General features: G+C 54.9%; 1 protein-coding gene across 4 annotated transcripts in view; it reads right to left on the reverse strand.

Moving 5' to 3' along the window:
• Ccdc85c (coiled-coil domain containing 85C) overlaps positions 1-17,781 on the reverse strand; it is a 70,834-nt gene that overhangs the window by 15,918 nt on the left and 37,135 nt on the right. For all 4 annotated transcript variants that reach the window (XM_031357830.1, XM_031357829.1, XM_031357833.1 and 1 more), the window contains exon 2: positions 1,388-1,461. In XM_031357830.1, the coding sequence (XP_031213690.1) occupies positions 1,388-1,461 (74 nt within the window). The remainder of the gene's footprint in view (positions 1-1,387; positions 1,462-17,781) is intronic.

Below are 17,781 nucleotides of genomic sequence, written 5' to 3' on the forward strand. Positions count from 1 at the left end.
ACCGGTTCCCCATGGGACAAACTAGCCCCGAGACCAGAGACAAAATATCAAGCACAGCCCCAATCGCTGTGAAAACAGGGCGGGCTTGGGGTGGGGTGGCATGGACTGTTCTCTGGTTCTATGGTAGAGCACATTTCCCGTGGAAAGGACAGTGGGAACAGCATCCCAACCTTGAAGGGGACTCCTCCTTCCCGTGCCTCTCCACAGGAACAAAGACCAGACGGAGGCTGACGCTGCCGGGAAACCACAGGGTCTGAGTTGGGGACCTGGCACGTGATGCCAGCCTTCACTCACTCGGCAAGCAGTGGCCTGTCACGCAGGAGTGAGCATGGGCACGAACAACTCCCTTCCCTCCAGGTAGATGTGGACCTTCTCCAAAGCAGGTGCTGCCCTTGGGCTCTGCAATGCTGCTGGCACCGCTGTCCCCCTGCGGCCCCATAGCAACCGCATGCAGTCAGGCTCCCAGGAAGCACTTGCATCCGGGGAGTCCTGCCCCACCAGGTGAGACTAGCCCTAACAGGGTGGCCTATGGGGGTGACACAGTGGGACAAAATGCACTGTTGGGATGTGAGCCTCCTGATAGCCACCAGTGGACAGAGGAGGCCATGGTCTTCCTGCACAGGGCAATGGGCATCGAGCCCAGCAGTTCACAGTGCAACAGGGCCAGGCATCTGAGCGATGGCTAACGCTGTCTCATCCAGGGATGGCTGTTGCTGAGCTCTACCGACTGAGCAAGCCGGGCCTGAAATTATTGTATTGGCATCTTGTAAATTGTGATCCTATTGTTATATAAATCTGATTGGATAATGATGCTTTAAGAGCCACGTTTCTACTGGGTAACTGGATGTTGTGAGATGAACTCGCTAGCTGGGAGAGAGTAGCTCAGTGGTGAGGGTCTCTCCTCCATGTCCAGTCACAGTCCACAAGAGGTTCCACCCCTTTCAGTAGACACCTCCTCCTGGCCAGCAGCCATGACCGAGTACCTCACCTCCCCTCTTAATGCTGCTCTCCCTGTGTGGACCAACGACCCCAACTGTCCATGTGAGCATGGTTAGGCCTGGGAAGCAGGAAGGTAGACTTAGTGAGTAACTGGCCAGTAGCAGGTAGGAGTCCCGTGTGGGTCTGCCTCCATTCACCTGTCACCACCACTGGCTTTGGGCCCGGTGCTAGCCATATGGAGCTTAGGGAAGCAGCAGTCAGCGAGGTTGGCAAGCCCTGGTCACCCAGGAGCCTGTGGAGTAGGCCTGTGACCAGGCTTTCTGGGAGAGAGCTGAAGAGGCAGCCGGGGTAAGGAGGAAGCTGGGGGAGTCCCAGAGAAACTGGAGATGGGATGGCCTCTAAAGGAGTGGCCATCACCCTATAGCCAATACCCCTGTAATTCACTTACCTGTGGGGGGAGCTTGTCACCATCCAATAGCTTCACTTTGGTCTCCAATGGCCTGATGTAGGTGGATGAGGGATCTGAAAGACAAAGGGGAAGAAGGTGGTCTGTTAGCCACCAGGAACTCACCCATGGACATACCCACCCCACTCTAGCCTAACACTCCCTCCATGTAGTCCACGAAGTCTGGTTTCCAGGAAGATGATGGTGTGTTCCCTAGCCTACATGCTCCAGGGGTAATTCCTTCTGATTCCAAGAGGTTTCAGGCCCATAAATATCCACAGCCAACGACAGCCTCCTTAGGGCCCCCACTCTACTGTGTCGTGGGGAAACAGTCTTCTTCGAAGAAGTGAGAGATCCTAGTAGATGGGTAAAGAGCGTGTCTGGGCGTGACTTTGTGACATGCAGACAGCAACTGAGGTGGAAAGACCGTCCCTAAATGTGAGCAACGCCATGCTAAGGGCTCAGGGCTTCAAGAGGAGCCCTCCCCCCCAAAAAAAGGAAAAAAAGTCCACCACCCTAGGCTTTGTGCTCCCTCAAACACCCCGACCCCCAAAGAGAATACTTGTGGGGATTTCCTCAATCACCATTCATGGGGCCCAGACAACCCCACTTATAACACATCCCAGGAGATAAAGTCCGCCCACCCTCCCACACTGCCCCTGCTTTTTTCTCCCGTCAGAAAAGCTGGCAAAAGTCTTGCGGCAAGCCAGCTCCATTCTGCTGTCTCCGCCTGCCTACCCCACAGCCCGTCTTCCTCCCCAAGCAGAGGGGCAGGCTAACCATCTCAGCCCAGGCTGCAGTGGAAGGACCCAAGAATCAGAAGTCAGGAAAAGAAGATGCAAGCAGGAATGGGAACTGCAGGGCCTGTCCCAACCACCAGATACGAAGTTAAGATGGTCTGCTGAACCTCTTGCTAGAGGCTTCAAGGCTGACTAGCCATCTGGGACTCTGTCCACCAGCTCGGTGGGTCACCACCTGCATCTCCTCTCCCAAAAGATGCAGGATCTCCCAGGTACTTTGCACTCTAACCCTCAACCTCAGAACAAGGCAGGGGCAGCAGGCACCAGAGTCCACCTCAGGGCAGGGCTGGGGAAGAAACTCCACGGGCCTCTACAATCCCTAGGTAGACGGAAGAGACTGGGACCTGCAGTAGACAGGACACGCACCTCAACCATGGGAACAATGAGGAGTCCATTCGTTCCAGCACAAAGCCACATGACCCCAGGGAAGCCCGTCCTTGATGTCCTCACTCCGACAGCTTGCCCCTCTCCTCCACCCCTATCCACAGGCGTGGCTATGAAGCCCACTGCTATCAGGAACTTAAGTCTCCAGGAATGCCTAGGCTAACAGGTGGCCTCTGACATGCCTGTTAAGGGGCACTTTGTTCCCCAGGGGGTACCTAAATGACCCTCAGGAGTCCTCACCCACTCAGCCTAGCATCTGGTGCAGCAGAGAACAGGAAAAGGTGTGGGAACAGGGGAGCAGGGAGCAAGGCCCAACCCACAGGCTGAAGAACTAAAAAGCCAGAACCTCCCTCCTCCCCATTCCCAGCAGTCACCTCTTAGGAATGTGGAGCCTTCCACAGGGGAGGAGGAGGGCAGCTCCCTGGTAAGGCCTGGCCAGCACACCCTCAGGAATGACAACAGTACCGGGCACAGGGTAGCTCCAACGGGCAGTGCTGCCTGGGGCCCAGCCTCCCTGCACAGCTCCACAGGGTTTCCAAGGACTCAAGAGATGGGTCCCTCACGCGCTCCAGGAGAACACGGGAGTCTCTCCTAAGACCCTGAGGAGGACTCCAGAGAGGACCCGCAGAAGCTGCAGCTAGGGATGCCTCAGTTTACTCGTGGGTCAGACAATGCCCAAGAGCAAACTCCTGCGATGACTCTGACAGGCATGAGAGGAAAAGGCTCCATATTCGGGGTATGTCAGGCCTCTCTCAGAGTAGAAAGGCAAACATGGAACAAACGGGACGCTCCAGATCCTACAAGCTGCCAAGGGGACACCGGCTGTTTAGCAGTGGGTCGGGGACATCCCAGAAGTCCACCCCTATGAGGGCTGGGGATGAGGTTCAGTTGGTAGGTCGCCCGCCTACCGTGTGTGAGGTCCTGGGATCAGCCCTCAGCACTGTAGACTGTGTGTGGTGGCGCATGCCCGTAAACCTGACACTTGGGAGGTGACAGTGGGGGGTGAGGAGAGCAAGGGCAGCCTTGGAGAGCTTGAGGCCAGCCTTTGAGACTACGCTGGGGAGCGCGCTGGAGTGGAGCTGCCTTGCTCTCAAAGAGGGATGAACGTTCCTACACGCCTCTCTTCTGGATTCTATGCTACAAGCCCACAGTAGGCACGCGAGTCCCCAACACAGGGGGAGACCCAGCCAACACCACTGAGTAAAGATGTCACCAGGCCCACTGTCACTGTCCTTTACGACCATAGAACCGTGCAGAAATGAAGCAGGTTACCCACCCATCTCCCTCTGTAGGACTCCTGCTGGGCGGGGGAGAAGCCTCCAGCCTCTAGCTTTACTCTTTCAGTCAGTGGTGTGGCTCACATGAGGAAAGTGTGATTTTTTTTTTCATTTATGCCATTTATATAATTTTCAAATAATTCCAGAGCAAGAAGAGACCTTCCTTTTGAACTAGAAGAGTAAGTTCCTTCCCATTGCTTAGCCTCTGCCCACCCACCCATACCATTCAGCTTTAGATTCTCCATGTGCGACCCGGTCCCCACCCCGTTTCCCAAACCAGACTCTCTAAGTGCCAGGCAGCTGGGCCTCTGGGCTCCCCTTGGGTCAGGAGCAGAGAGGAAGAACGGACAGTAAGAGAGGCTGCCCACGCTGGGCTGCTCACGCCCCTCACTGGCCCCAAAACTCACTCATGAGCTCATCAGGTGCCTCCCAGGCTCCAGGAGTGGAGTGGATAATTAAATTAATCCCAAGCCCCCCTCACCCCCACATAGTAACAAGGGCTGGGCCACAAGGGAGAGAAACACCACTTCCCAGCTGTGCTGCTTGCAGACAAAAATGAAGGCAGTGCCCACAGGACAGGCCTGTGAAGAGCCGGCTGAGGTATCCTCTGGGATCCAGTCAGTCCGCTTGGTACTCATCAGTTCTGGGAGAGTCATGGTCCAGTTTCTGAACAGCTCGCTTCCTAGCAGCAGACTCGAGCCACCTCGACCCCCCCACACCCTCGTTTCTCCGTCCTTGGGCATCCTCCGCTTCCTAGGGAATCTGTGGTTAGACTTCCCATGGACACTGTTCCTGCTCTGCCTTAAGTGCCCTGAACGCTGATGACCTTCAAAGGTCCTGCTCAGAGCCTGTGAGAAGGATCTAGGTCACGTGGCCCATACGGTTCGGTTTCCCTTCCTGGAAAAATGTCACCGCTGTAGCCTCTTCTCCAGCCTCTTGCTCCTGGCTCTGAGACTGTGAGCTCCCACAGTCAGCAACAGCTACAGTGAGCTCTCAAAGAAGGAAGTCTTGAGTGGGTGGGTAGGTGGGTGGGTGGGGACATTTAAGGAGTGACCCCAGGCTTCCTGGGAACAGAAGTAGAGAATAAAGAGACAGAAGAAGCCAGTGAAAGGGCAGCAAAGTCAGCCCGTGCCCCAATGGGCTCTCAGGGATGGGGTGCGGGGAGGGGAGCACCAAGTGCCTCCCACTTAGGAGAGAGGGGTTGGGGAGGGGCCTGACAACACACTTCCATACAGAAAGCCTCCGGACAGCCAGGTGAAGTGGGCAGGGAGCTCAGAAGCTGTGAAGGCCTGAGGAGATAGATGGGCAGGGTGCCAACAGGGCCTGCTGAGACTGAGGAGAAAGTGGGAAGCGGTGCCTCCTCTCTGGGCTCCCCTCCTGTGTGGCCTCCGCAGCAACCCTCCCTTCTGAGCAAGATCCTGACATCTCCCTTCACTGACTGTCACTGTCTGCAAGGTGTGGGGACAACCAGACCTCTTCACAGGTCTTTAGCAGGTGACCTGGGCACGTGGTGCCTCTGCCCCCCCCCCAGCCTCCCAACCCCCCCCACCCCCGTCCCCTCCACGGGGATTGTGTCCAGAAGGTACAGGGGGTTGTGGGAGTCGGCTCATGAGGCCACTAAGCCACAAGTGCGATTGATGGACTGTCTTCCCTTCCTCTACATCGGGAGGGGTAGGTCTTGGCAGTGGCGGCCTGGGACTGCACAGGTCAGAAGAGAGGACCTCTGTCATTGACAGGCCCCTTGCCCCTCTGGCCGGGCAGGAGGAAGTCCCGTCTGAGGGCACATCTTTCCTATGAAGCAGGTTCATGCATCCTTGCTTTCCTCCTCCCAGCCCTGGACTCTGCTGCACGAGGACACGGTTCCCCACATACACTCGGCATGTGAAGGACATGGCTCCCCACATACACTCGGCATGTGAAGGACACGGTTCCCCATATGCACTTGGCACGTGAAGCCTGCAGAAGAAAGAAAGGCCTGGTGTGTCTTGCTATGGGACAAACTCCAACACACAGCCAGAGTGGACCATGGAAAGTAAGGAGAGTGGGTCTGAGGGTGGACCTCCCTACTCTGTAGTGCAGAGTGACAACCTCTGGCTATGCTTCCCAGCTTCCTTCCACTCTTCCCACAGATTCCCTCAGACCTGACACCGCATAGGGAGGCACCGTCCCCTTCACAGAGCCAGTCGACAAAGCCCAGGGATACCCAGAGTCATGCAGGCAGAACAGAGCCAATGAGAACAGGCCTCGAACTCTCCTCTCAGGGTTCTTGGGACCCCAGCTACAGGGGTCCAAGCCCCAGGGTCACCATCAGACAGGACCTTTCAAGCAAGCACCAACATGACCACCTATGCTTATGGAATGCCAGCCATGGGCCTCCCAGACACCAGTCGCCATTTCTCATTGTTACCGGACACCCTCGGCTTACAGAGAAAGGAACTGGGGCTCGGGGAGGTAGGAAGGCGGACACAGGTCCCGGGAGCAGGTGGCAGCCTTACTGCAGACACTGGGGCACAGATGCTGTGGCATCCTCTTCCCGGAACATGGGCAGTAAAGGCCACCCTGAGCACGCTGCCTGCTCAGGAGCAGATGGTCCAGGGCTGTAATTCCTGGTAGCTGCTGCCCATGTGCCAGGGCAGAAAGGTCTGGGAAGTGACGTGCTCCTGAGTATCCTGCTCCTCCTCTGCTGCCGGAGCCCTTGCGAGTCTCCCCACAAGGCCCCGGGGTGCTCTATTCATACAAGTCTACTGAGAAGAACTACCAAGTTTCACAACAACTCAGGCTACCCAAGAGGGGATGAGCTCCCCATTGCTAGGGGAGAGGAAGGAGTTGTTGACTGGCCTCTGCTGGGTGGAAGTCTCTGGAACACGGGAGATTCCTAGCAAGTCTGTGGTGAGGGTACAGCCATCAAGACTGTGTAGCATACATAGGAAGGCACCTCTCTTCCTCAATGCTAGATGGGTTCCTTCTGGCCTCTCTGTTCCTCAGGGACCTGCCAGGTAGGAGGCAAGATCCTGCCTTCCAGAGCAGGCTGTCTGCCAGAGAGTGCAGAGCCAGACACCCCTGGGACCAGGAGAGCAGTGCACCCCCTTCTGGGAGGGGCTCCAGCTTGATGGACGGGTGACAAGGACAACTGTGCCTACTTAAGAGGTAGGCTGGTGTGAACTGACTCCACACAGAGCAAATGCCGGCGTGTGGCACCTGACAGGCACGGGAGCGCCTGTACCAGTGCCTGTGAGCATGGAACCTGTGTGGGTCCTCATTGCTTTCTGGCTGCTGTTGTAGCCCTGAGAGGCTGGGGCACTGTTTACAGATAAAGCAAGGAGTCAGTGGGAGGTGTATCAGGAAGCACCTGGCAAGGCAGGTCAGAAGAGCCGGGCAATCTCCCCAAGTGTCACAGTCTACCCTGGGGTGTGCAGGATAGTATAGGGCACCATGACTTCTGCAAAGTTCTAGTGTCCAGGTAGGCACTGAGAAAAGAATTGTGTTCCCAGCTACAACCGTGAGTCTCAGTGAACATCTGTTGTGGCCACCCACTGGAACCTGAGGAGGGGTTTCCGAAGCCGCCACTCTTTCCTTCCCTCTCCTCCTGTCTCGAAGCAAGCTTATCTCACAGTACAAGGAGACACACGCTCTACCGTGAGCACAGGCTCTAGGTGCCCTATTCAGGGTTACATTAACCCTGGCCCTTCTCCTCTCCAGGCCCTCCTCCACTTCAAGATTACTAGGCAAGTCAGAAGCCCTGGGCCTGGTTGGATTCGGAGTAAGGAAGGCTCGAGAGCAGTGGTTCTCAACCTTCCTCCACATTCCCTTAACACAGTTAGTTCCTCCTGTTATGGAGGAGCTGTATCATTCCTCTCCAATTGTAAAATTATTTTGTTGCTACTTTGTATCTGTAATTTTGCTATTTTCTGGTGGTCTTAGGTGACCTCAGTGGAAGGGTCATTTGACCCTCTATAAATATGTTCTCTACAACATACTAGATAGATAGATAGATAGATAGATAGATAGATAGATAGATAGATAGATAGAAACATAGATACATAGACAGATAGTAGATGATAGATAGATACATAGAAACACAGATAGACAGACAGACAGATAGGTGATAGATAGATAGATAGATAGATAGATAGATAGATAGATAGATAGATAGATAGATAGATAGATAGGCAGGCAGGCAGGCAGGCAGAGAGCCAAGCGGGCAAGATAGTTCATGGGTAAAGGCGTTTCCTGAGCCCAATGCCTGGAATCCACATAGTGAAAGGAGAAACCTTACTCTCACAAGTTGTCCTAGAACTCCACATGTGAACCAAGGTGCACATGTACCCATTCATATACATGCAGGTGATCTCAGTCTCTAACACACACTCTCTCTCAGATAGACAGACAGACAGTTGTTGTAACTGTGTCACTGTCTCAAACCAGGGGACAAGGGGAGAAGAATATCCTTTCTTGTGTCTTCCACTGCTACACCTGGACATGAAAGGTGGCTGGGGGTGGAGGCAGAGTAGGCCAACAGCAGCTGCACTGCCTGCCCTCCTCATCGCCTGCCCCAGTCAGGACAGAGCCGGTAGCTCTCAGCACCCACCTATGCGGCACATCTTGACTCCTACCCTGGGGAGCTTTTAGGATCTGATCTCTTTCTGGGGATAACTGAGTGGGGGCGGAGGTAGTTTTTAAAGACTCTCCTGGCAGTACTAATGTACCCCTAAGGGCTGGGGCCAGTGGGATGCCCCACCTCCCCAGCCTCCTGGCTCTGACTGACAGATAACCAGTCCAGCTGAACTTTTAAGACAAATCCAGCCCAGTCCCCAGCACGGTGCTGGGTGTGAGCAAATAAACAGCATGTGCTGAGATGGGGGTGCAGCCGCCAAGCCTTAGCTGACATGGAGAGAAGACCAAGAAAGGAACTGCTAGGTGGCACTCGGGTCCCCAGAGCCCGGGACTGTGGAAGGACCGAGGGAAGGGACATGCCAGGGACATTCCAGCTCTGTGCAGGGGTGAGAGGTGCAGCAGGGTGACTAGCATGTGGGAGGCAGGGAGGTGGGGGGAGCAGGGGTGGGGATCCGATGTCCCGCAGAAAGATAAAGAGGGGACTCCAGGCAGATCCTGCTGGACAGGACTTCAGGGAGGCAGCAAAGACAAGAACATGCCCAGCTGGGCATAAAACTTAAGAGCTCCACCTGGCCAGCATTGTAAGAAAAGGAAGCAAGGGAGGAAGACTGGACCCAAGAGAAGCTGCCCCCCTCAGGGGGTAGTCACGTGGTGCTCCATGCTGGGGAGAGGGGGAAGGGGGAAGGACTGGAAGGGATTCCACTGACTGGGGTGGGGGGAAGAAGGGGAAGGGATTCCACTAACTGTAACTGTCCAGCAAGTTACAGCCGGGCAGTGGTGGCACACGCCTTTAATCCCAGCACTTGGGAGGCAGAGGCAGGCGGATTTCTGAGTTCGAGGCCAGCCTGGTCTACAGAGTGAGTTCCAGGACAGCCAGGGCTACACAGAGAAACCCTGTCTCGAAAAACAAAATAACAAACAAACAAACAAACAAAAACAAAAGACACTGAATTACATGTTTTTCTATGTGTAGAAGTGCTATGTGTGTGTATGTGTATGTATAAATACCTATAGACGTACACATATATTGTTAGTATATGGATCCCTTTAATACTGCTTTCCATCTTTATATGATTTTATCACATTTAACCTTCAGAGAGAAAAGCATTTCTTAACTAAGAAAACAACAACAAAAAGTCGGACTGTATGAACTGCAGGAAATCAGAAACACACTTCACCAACGTCAGAAGCCAAGTGGCCACAAGGCCGGCGGAGTAGGTATAACTAAGGCCCACGTCAGAGCAGCCAGTATACACAGAATCCCTCAACCCCACCAGAACAAAGCCAAGGACTCCACAGGAAACTGAGAGGCCACGAAGGTGAGAAGACCCTAGCCACCCATCCATGGAGGAGACAGCCTGTCAGTCACTGACAGGTGGAAAGGACAATGCCAGCCATGACCCACAGGGGGCAGCAGGAGGGCCGCTGGCTGCCCAGCAGGACAGGGTACCTGGCTGGCTTTCTGCAGCTGCAAGGCTCAATCCTTCCAGAAACTGAGACACGGTGGACGAAGACACGGGTACAGGACATCTGCCAGCATGGCCTCCCCATATGAGTGGTCAAATAATGATAAAAATAAACACATCTGGGTAACACAGCTCACAAGGATACATCTCAGGGGAGCAGGTCCCCGGGGGACACGAGCGACCCCATTTATGTAAGGCTTTGCAACCTTGTAAAGCACAGCCATATACTGTTTACAGACAAGCTGCCAGACAGGAAGAGCGAAAAACCATACACAAGAAGGAAGAGTGCCAGACGGTGGCTCTTGGGGGAAAACAGAAGACACACGGCACCCACCCCCCAGCCCCCGCCACCACCCCACTCCGCCTGTGGAGCCTGCTTCTTAAAAGGGAAAGATCTGAGGCCAGCACACCTTGCTGCCGTCGGTGTAACAGGCAAAGGGTGCCATGGGGACTGATGGCCATGTTGTTCCCGAAGCTTACTATGTCATGTATTTTGTTAGTAATTTTTTGAAGGTAAAAAGTCTTGGCATCCAACAGGCCTCCAAAAATGTGACACAGGAAGCTCCTGCTGCTCACACAGCCCACTGCCAGGACTCGTTCCTAGCCTGCCTCCAGACAGCCCTGCACATGTCCCTAACAAAGACCTCCATGAGTGCCTCGGATCCTGGAGGGAGCCTGTGGGAGGCAGGGAGGCAGCTCTGTTTGTGGGGATGAGTCTGGTGGACAGGAAGCTTTCCTGACAGGAGGAAGCCACCTGTCAGCAGCAGCTCTCCGTCCTGCCTGCTTTATGAACGTGGACCGGTCCCTTCTTGTTCCCAGTCCTTTACCCGATCCAAGAAAAGAGGGCAGAAGGTCCAGACCATCCAGAGGGCATGACGGGGCTGAGACGCTGTCTCTGGGGAGACAACATCCCTGCAATTAATTACTCAGGACAGTGAGGATCTGCCTAAGGAGGAGAGAGGCAGAGCTTGTAAACAAGGTCTAACCAACAGCAGGGTGGTGGAAAAGATTAGGGACAAGCTGAGCCTGGCAGAGCCGCCCTGGCCAAGCTCCCTGTCGGGGAGGTGTTCTCCAGCCACTGGGACCCGTAACAGGTGTCCAGCAGAAAGGCTAGTGCACAGGAGACCAGTTAGAAGGGGCTGGGGAGAAGGCTCAGTTGGTAAGTGCCTGCTGAGCAAGCATGAGGGCCTGAGTTCAGGTCTCCAGAAGCAATTAAAAAAAAAAAAAAAAAGCCCTTCACAGTGGTGCATGCTTCACGACCCAGCTTGAGTGCAGACGTCCAAGGAGGGTAGAGACCAGCTCAAGGCTCCCTGGCCCGCCCAGAGCAGCTAAATCCGTAAGCCCCAGGTTTGGGGAGAGACCCTGACTCACAAGCTAAAGGTGGAGAGTGATCAAGAATGAAGACACTTGCCATTGACCTCTGACCTCTCTACACACGCTCATGAGACCTGCACACATATGCTCGCACACCCAAACCAGCAAGCACATACACCAACCACACATACACACAACACGCACACATGTGCACCAAGAAGTGGAAAGGCCATGAGCTGGGGCCAAGAGCCCCAGCACCACCACCCCATGCACCCTCGTGCCCCCTTTCCCCTAATGACAGCAGAGGGCCTTATTCTGGGTAAGGCCAGCCCAGGTGACAACAGAAGTCAGCAGAAGAGCACTGCCCCCAAGAGACTCACGTCCTAAGGGTATGTGAATGCCCCTCCCCCTCAAATGGCAACGAGGACTCCGGCTGAGATCAAGGCAACCCCTCAAAATGGAGAGGTGAGCTAACACTCTGGCTCGAAGGATGAGGAGCAAAGCCAGACCAATGTTCCAGCTGAAGTCAGAGAACTGAAACTTGTAGAAGCCAGTTGAGGTGAGAGAAGGGGACTTCCTTCAAATCATCCCTGTGCACTTCTTGAGCATTTCTGACCTCAAGAGTCAACGAATGTGAGGCTGTTTGGGCCTCCACAGCTGTAGTTAGTTGCGGTAGCCATGGGAAACAGACACCTGTACTCAGAGTTAAGGCCCGGTCTCACAAGTGAGGGAAAACATCCACCCTGAAAGGTACTGTAGGGACTCAGAGGTCTCTGGATTCCTTAGCACAATGCTCCGCTGTGGGAAGGCTATGCAGGGTTTATGCAGGGCTAACCTGAACTCAGCTGAACGGCTGGCTGCCTCTGCCAGTGCTACAGTTGCAGGGAAGGCAGGAGCTAGGACCAGACCCCGGAAAAAGGGTAGCACCATGCCGGTCGAAGGTGAGTCTGTGTGCCTATGAGTGCTAGCCAGGGTCATCTCTCCAGTACCTCTCAGCACAGTAGGGACCTGCACCGGGCCCTTTGGGGAAAGCAGGGTAGCCACTGCAGATGCTGGCACCGAGATGCAAGGGACTGCTAACCAGCTCACTCAGTGAGCCTTGGCCAGAGGCCTCCGCCCAGAAATACAGTTGGAGCCTTTGGACCCAGGGTTCTTCCAACAACAAGGAAGGAGGGTCACAAATTCCCAGGCTTCAAAGGTCACCTTTGGCTTTGGGCAGGGCCTGGAAAACCCTCCACTTCCTGCATGGCACCTGGCACTCTCTAGTCACGGAAATGCTTATCGTACTTCACAGGTATATGACCCTGTGCCAGTGACTAGTCACCTCTGAGCCTCTCAGGTCATCATCTGAAAGCAAGAAGCTGGGGGTCCACATGGGGCCGCTGTGGGGGTTGGGGGTTGGGGGGAGCAATGGACAGATTCTGGAATGTGGGAGCTAGAGCCCTGTTGGGAAGGAGAGGTTTATAATCTTCTCCCAGCTCCTCCAAGTCTCCACCAGCATAAGCTATGGGTTTGAATCTCAAACGGGCCATTTATTTCACCCATGTGACGCTGACCTCTGTATAGCCTCCACAGGAAGAGGGCCCTCCACAAAGGAGATGAATAACCTAAATGTGGATGTTGGAAGGGTGACCTTCGCTGCTGCCCCAAGCTGTATGCCAGTCCTATGGATACGGGGCAGAAAGGAGCAGGCCAGATTGGATCCCTGCAAACAGGGCAAGGTCTTAGGGTCCTGGTCAGGGTCCACCTACGAGCAGCTTCCTTGGAGCGTGGGCCTGGGCCTCAGCCTAGTCTCTCCTAGAGGCTGGCCAACGGCAGCAGTGGGGCAGCAGGACCACAGTTCTGGCCACTCCTAGTTTGGCACCCTGGGTGGTTATTATAGCTGACCAGGGGGACAGGGCAGGGTCTCCACTCTCTGAACTATGGCTTGAAGGCACGAGGACTGCTACCGATGGTGCCCCTACCGTCTACTCCTGCAGGAAGGCTACCAAACTGTCTCCCGGGATCATCTGCTCACTGCTTCCCAGCTGAACTCTCCAGGGCCTGAGCCTTTCTCCCTGAAGCACCTGCCCTTGCCTGCCTCCCATTCCCAGGGAGGCCTGTGTTCACCTCAGCACCAGCAGAGCTGCCCACCTCCGACCACAGCCTCAGTTCCTGAAGAGCCCTCCCACTGTCCCCACCCCCAGCCTGTCCCAAAGGTGAGATCCTCCTGCGGATGCTGGCCTAGCCCAGCATGGGATATTTCTGACCAGGGAATGAACATTCCCCCATCTCAGGCTTCTAAGGGTGAGTTCAGCACCAAATCCTGGCATCAGTGGCAGGGAGAGCAGCTGATCACCCTCACTTTTCTGTGTTGCTAGCTCTGTTGCTTCTCTCCACCTGCAGGGTCTCCACAGGGACAGAGTGGGAGCCAGGAGTGCCCTGCTACCCACTGAAGATGCCCCCCTCAACAGAAGGCACCATCTACTCTGGCTAACACCATCCCCAGATTCAAAGTTCCTTGTCTCAGAGGGTCCTAGCCTTCCTTAGGGTCAAACATCCTCCACCCCAGGCTGTCGGCAGGATGAGGGGTGCACTCGAGGTCCCACAATAAGGGGGTGCCTGAGTGCCTGCAAGCACAGAACAGAATCCCTGCGCTGGGGTGGGGATGGGGAGGCTGTGTTCAAGGCCTGGCCCTGCTGCCACCTCGCTGCGTGCTTCTGGACAGGTTCCTTCCACTCTCTGGGCCCCACAACAGCCTTCCATCTACAGGGATGGAAGCTGACAGCTTCCAAAACCCTCCAGCACAGGTGGCCATCCGTGGGTGGGTACAGGTGGGCATGGCTCACCCTGGCAGTGGGCCACAGCACCTGCCCACAATACTGTTTCTTTAAGGGAAATAGGAACCAGAGCAGACCCAAAGGTTAGACGAGAACCAGTGCCAGGGTGAGGTCAATATTTGGTTACTAAGGAGAGCAAATAGGCTTTGGTCCTCCAGGAGAGCCCAGCGGGAGGGGCAGGGTATGAGGGATCCGCCCTCTGTGTCACCACTCCACAGGAGACAAGTAACAGCCACCTTTTGCTCCTGGCAGGGGAAGATGCACAAGGCCCTGAGAGGGGACCCTCAGAGCCTGGGGCACAAAAACATAGGGCCTGACTGGCAGCTGGCCCTGCCAAAGGTGGCCACCAACTTGTCCGAGGTCATGGGGCAAGCGGATGGTGTGGCCAGGACAAGAGCCAGTGGCCCAGAACACAGGCCCTACAACAGCCTGTGAGAACGACACCCAGGCCTTGAGTCACTCCTCCCTGGCACATGGCCAGTCATTTGTCTCGACCCAAGGGACACTGATATTGATAATGAGGGATAGGAATTACAATCTCACTGGGGAAAATAAAATTCCTATTCCATAAGAATCTGGGGAAGGAGGGAGGGAAGGAAGGAAGAGAGGAAGGAAAGAAGAAAGGAAGGGACTCCATTTACAGTGTAGATATAAAGCCACCCCCTGGAAAGGCTCCTCACTGGGAGCTCTGGTCACTAGGAAGGGAACTGGATCACGAGGCTCTGTCATAATCAATCAAGTAACCCATTAGCAGACTTGCTAACATTACAGAGAAGCTGTAAAATCTTCTGGAAAGAGGGGAAGTCTAGTTGAAGGCAGATCACTGGAAATGTGTTCTTGGGAGCTGTGTCCTGTCCTGAGTCTCTTCCCCTGTGACCCTCTCTGCTTCCTAGTGCCCTGAGGTAAGCAGTCACCTCCACTACACAATCCCACTGCCAGGATGGATGTGCCTCCTGCTTCAGACCCAAGTGGCCAAAATAAGCCCTCGGTCTCTGAACCGGCACTCTGCCACGGCGATGACAGGCTTGCTAGCACTTCCCGTAAGAGAATGCTAACTATTAAATTCACAATTAGAAAGCCATCACCACCACCCATTCCTTGGGCATCAAAACGTGCGTGAGTGTCCGGCATGCGTGAGTGTCTGGCGGAGGCTGAGGTAATGTACAGAGGTCAGGCTCCGGCTCTGTGGTATGGTGCTCACTGATATCTGCTCCGAAGGAAATAAAACCAGTGCTTTCCCCTCCACCCCAGCTCTCCACCAGGTCCCTCTGGCACTCAGCTGAGAGGTGGGGCTGAGCTAGGCTACGTCCATGCTGACCACACGCCCATGGACCACACGCCTGTCACCAGCAGCCAGCCGACCGACCCGACACACCCTTGCACTAGAAGAAAACAACAGTCTGGAGTGATGCTTTCCAACAAGCCTGGGCTGCGTGAGTTGTGCTTTTTATTTTACTTTATTTTTTACTTTTCTCTCGTGAACAACCACCCACTTTGAAACTCTTAAAAAAACCCACCTCTTTGCTGGCACCCCTCCACCACTGAACACTGCTGCGTGCTTCTCGCAGTCAACCAGCTGCTGCCTGGGCTCAGGAGCCCCGGTCCTTAGGGTTCTCAGCCCAGAGCAGGTACCAAAAGGGACACGGAGGCTTGTCCTCTTGCCCTGTGGCCGAGACATGCATCTGGAGAGCCACACCTAGGGAAGGCAGGTACCTTGTTTTTCCAGGCATGTGTGGTCACATATGTGTTTGTGGGTATATGTGCACACGGGCACATGGCGGCCGCAGGCTCCTGTTAGATATCTTCCCTGGTCACTCTCCACCTTACAGATTGAAGCAGACTCTCTTATTTGAACCCCGAGTTTGCAGATCTAGCTGGTCTAGCCAGGCAGCTGGCTTGCTCCAAGGAATCTGGTCTCTTCCTCTGAAGCACTGCCACCAAGGTCACCTGCCGTTTACGCGGATCGTTTACGCGGATCCCGGGGATTTGAACTTTGGTCCTCATGCTTCCACAGTGAGCGCTTTACCCACTGAGCCACCCTCCCTAGTCCACAAGCCTGGGAACTTTCTGGTCTCAGTTCCCCTATAAAAGAGTCACAACTAGTCTGGTGGCAAGACACCCATGAATGAGGATGTCAGGTATAGGGAGGCTGAGGCAGGAGGATAGCCTCAAGCTCTATGCTAGCTGGGTCAAACAAAAACAAACAAAAACCAAAACCAAAACAGATGGACAGATGGACAGTGGTGACGAGATCACCTAGAACAGAACCACAGGGCAGGAGGAATGATCAACATGCCACCTCAGATGACTCCTCAGTGCCAGGAGACAGACTGGGCTCTGCACGCCACGTACGCATGCACGGCCAGGACCGAGAGGGGCGTGTGCTCTCAGGAGGCTTCTGAGGTGTCAGTGGAACTCAGTGTACTCAAAACAGCCCCTGTGACCTGAAGAAAGGTCTCCAGAACAAGGAACTGAGCTGAGAAGGTTGCCGGCTGCCAATCACAAACCCCGCCAAGCACGAAACTTGGTGAATCAACGACCTCAAGGTAGCTCTGAGGGGACACCATGGGATCCTAGGACTGAAACCTAAATCTAGAGAAGAAGCAGGCTTCCCCAAGTGACACAGGAAACCCCAGACCAAAGGGAGAAGCTAGGCTCCCTCCAGGGACACCTACTGTCTATTACAATGCACTAGGAAGTCAGCTGTGACAAACAGGCAAAGGCTCCCAGGGGTCTGGGGCCGCAGCACTTAGAGAAAGGGGACATGTCCAGCACTAGCCCCACCCCCTCTATTTGGCCAGAGTCTCTCCCGGCAAGATAACACAGCCCAGAACCTGCCAAGGACAGCTCATCACATCAGCTGGCACCAAATTTAAATGTTCCACATCAGGCTGGGGGGCAGACCCTCCATGGTAGACCAGGTTAATCCTGGCCTACTGGCCCTGGCTGTGATGCTCCAACCTATAGCAGGAATCATCTCATCATGCCCACTGCTCCTTGCAAGGACTTCCTCCTACCCTGAGGCTGGAACCTAACTTTAACAGAAGCCCAGGCCAGAATACCAGGACAGTATTCCCTGTGACCATGGAGGAAGGGCACCATTTACAAAGGTAGGTCTACTGCTCTTTTCAATGGCCCAAAAAGCCACAGGGAGCCAAGATCTCTACCCCATGTACAGAACAGGGCAGTGCCCACCTCAATCGAGACCCCTGATACAAGAAGGGGCTAGAGACAGGCAATTGCCAGGAAGCTCCTCTGTGACTCCCGGCAGGCCCCACATATTTGGTCCTCTTACACCTGTGGCTGGAGAGCCTCGGCAGGGGCGGATGCAAAAAGACCCCAAGTCAGATGGGCAGACCCAATCTCCAGGCTGAGGGCTTTAGGGTGACCGACTGACACCCCACCCTTCCTTCTTGCAAAACTGGTCCTGTGTCATTAAGAGTAGGTGACCCATGACAATCTGGTGTTGGGGCAGCAGAGAGGACTTTGCCACCGCCCGACGGTCTGCAGTAGCCACAGAGCACTCAGCGCGGGGGCCCCATCTGCCTTCACAGCATGCTGGCTGGGCATCCCCTTGCTCTCCTTTGGAAATCAAGGTGTTGGACGGTGACACAGGACACCAGCAGCAGCTGGTTGCAAAAGCAGCACCTCACGTGACAACTTGTGAATAATTCCTCAGAAACACTCTCACGTTCCCAGTTTGTAGCCAAGGACACAGACCCC

This window comes from Mastomys coucha, unplaced genomic scaffold (genome assembly GCF_008632895.1).
Source record: "Mastomys coucha isolate ucsf_1 unplaced genomic scaffold, UCSF_Mcou_1 pScaffold6, whole genome shotgun sequence".
Lineage (NCBI taxonomy): Eukaryota > Metazoa > Chordata > Mammalia > Rodentia > Muridae > Mastomys > Mastomys coucha.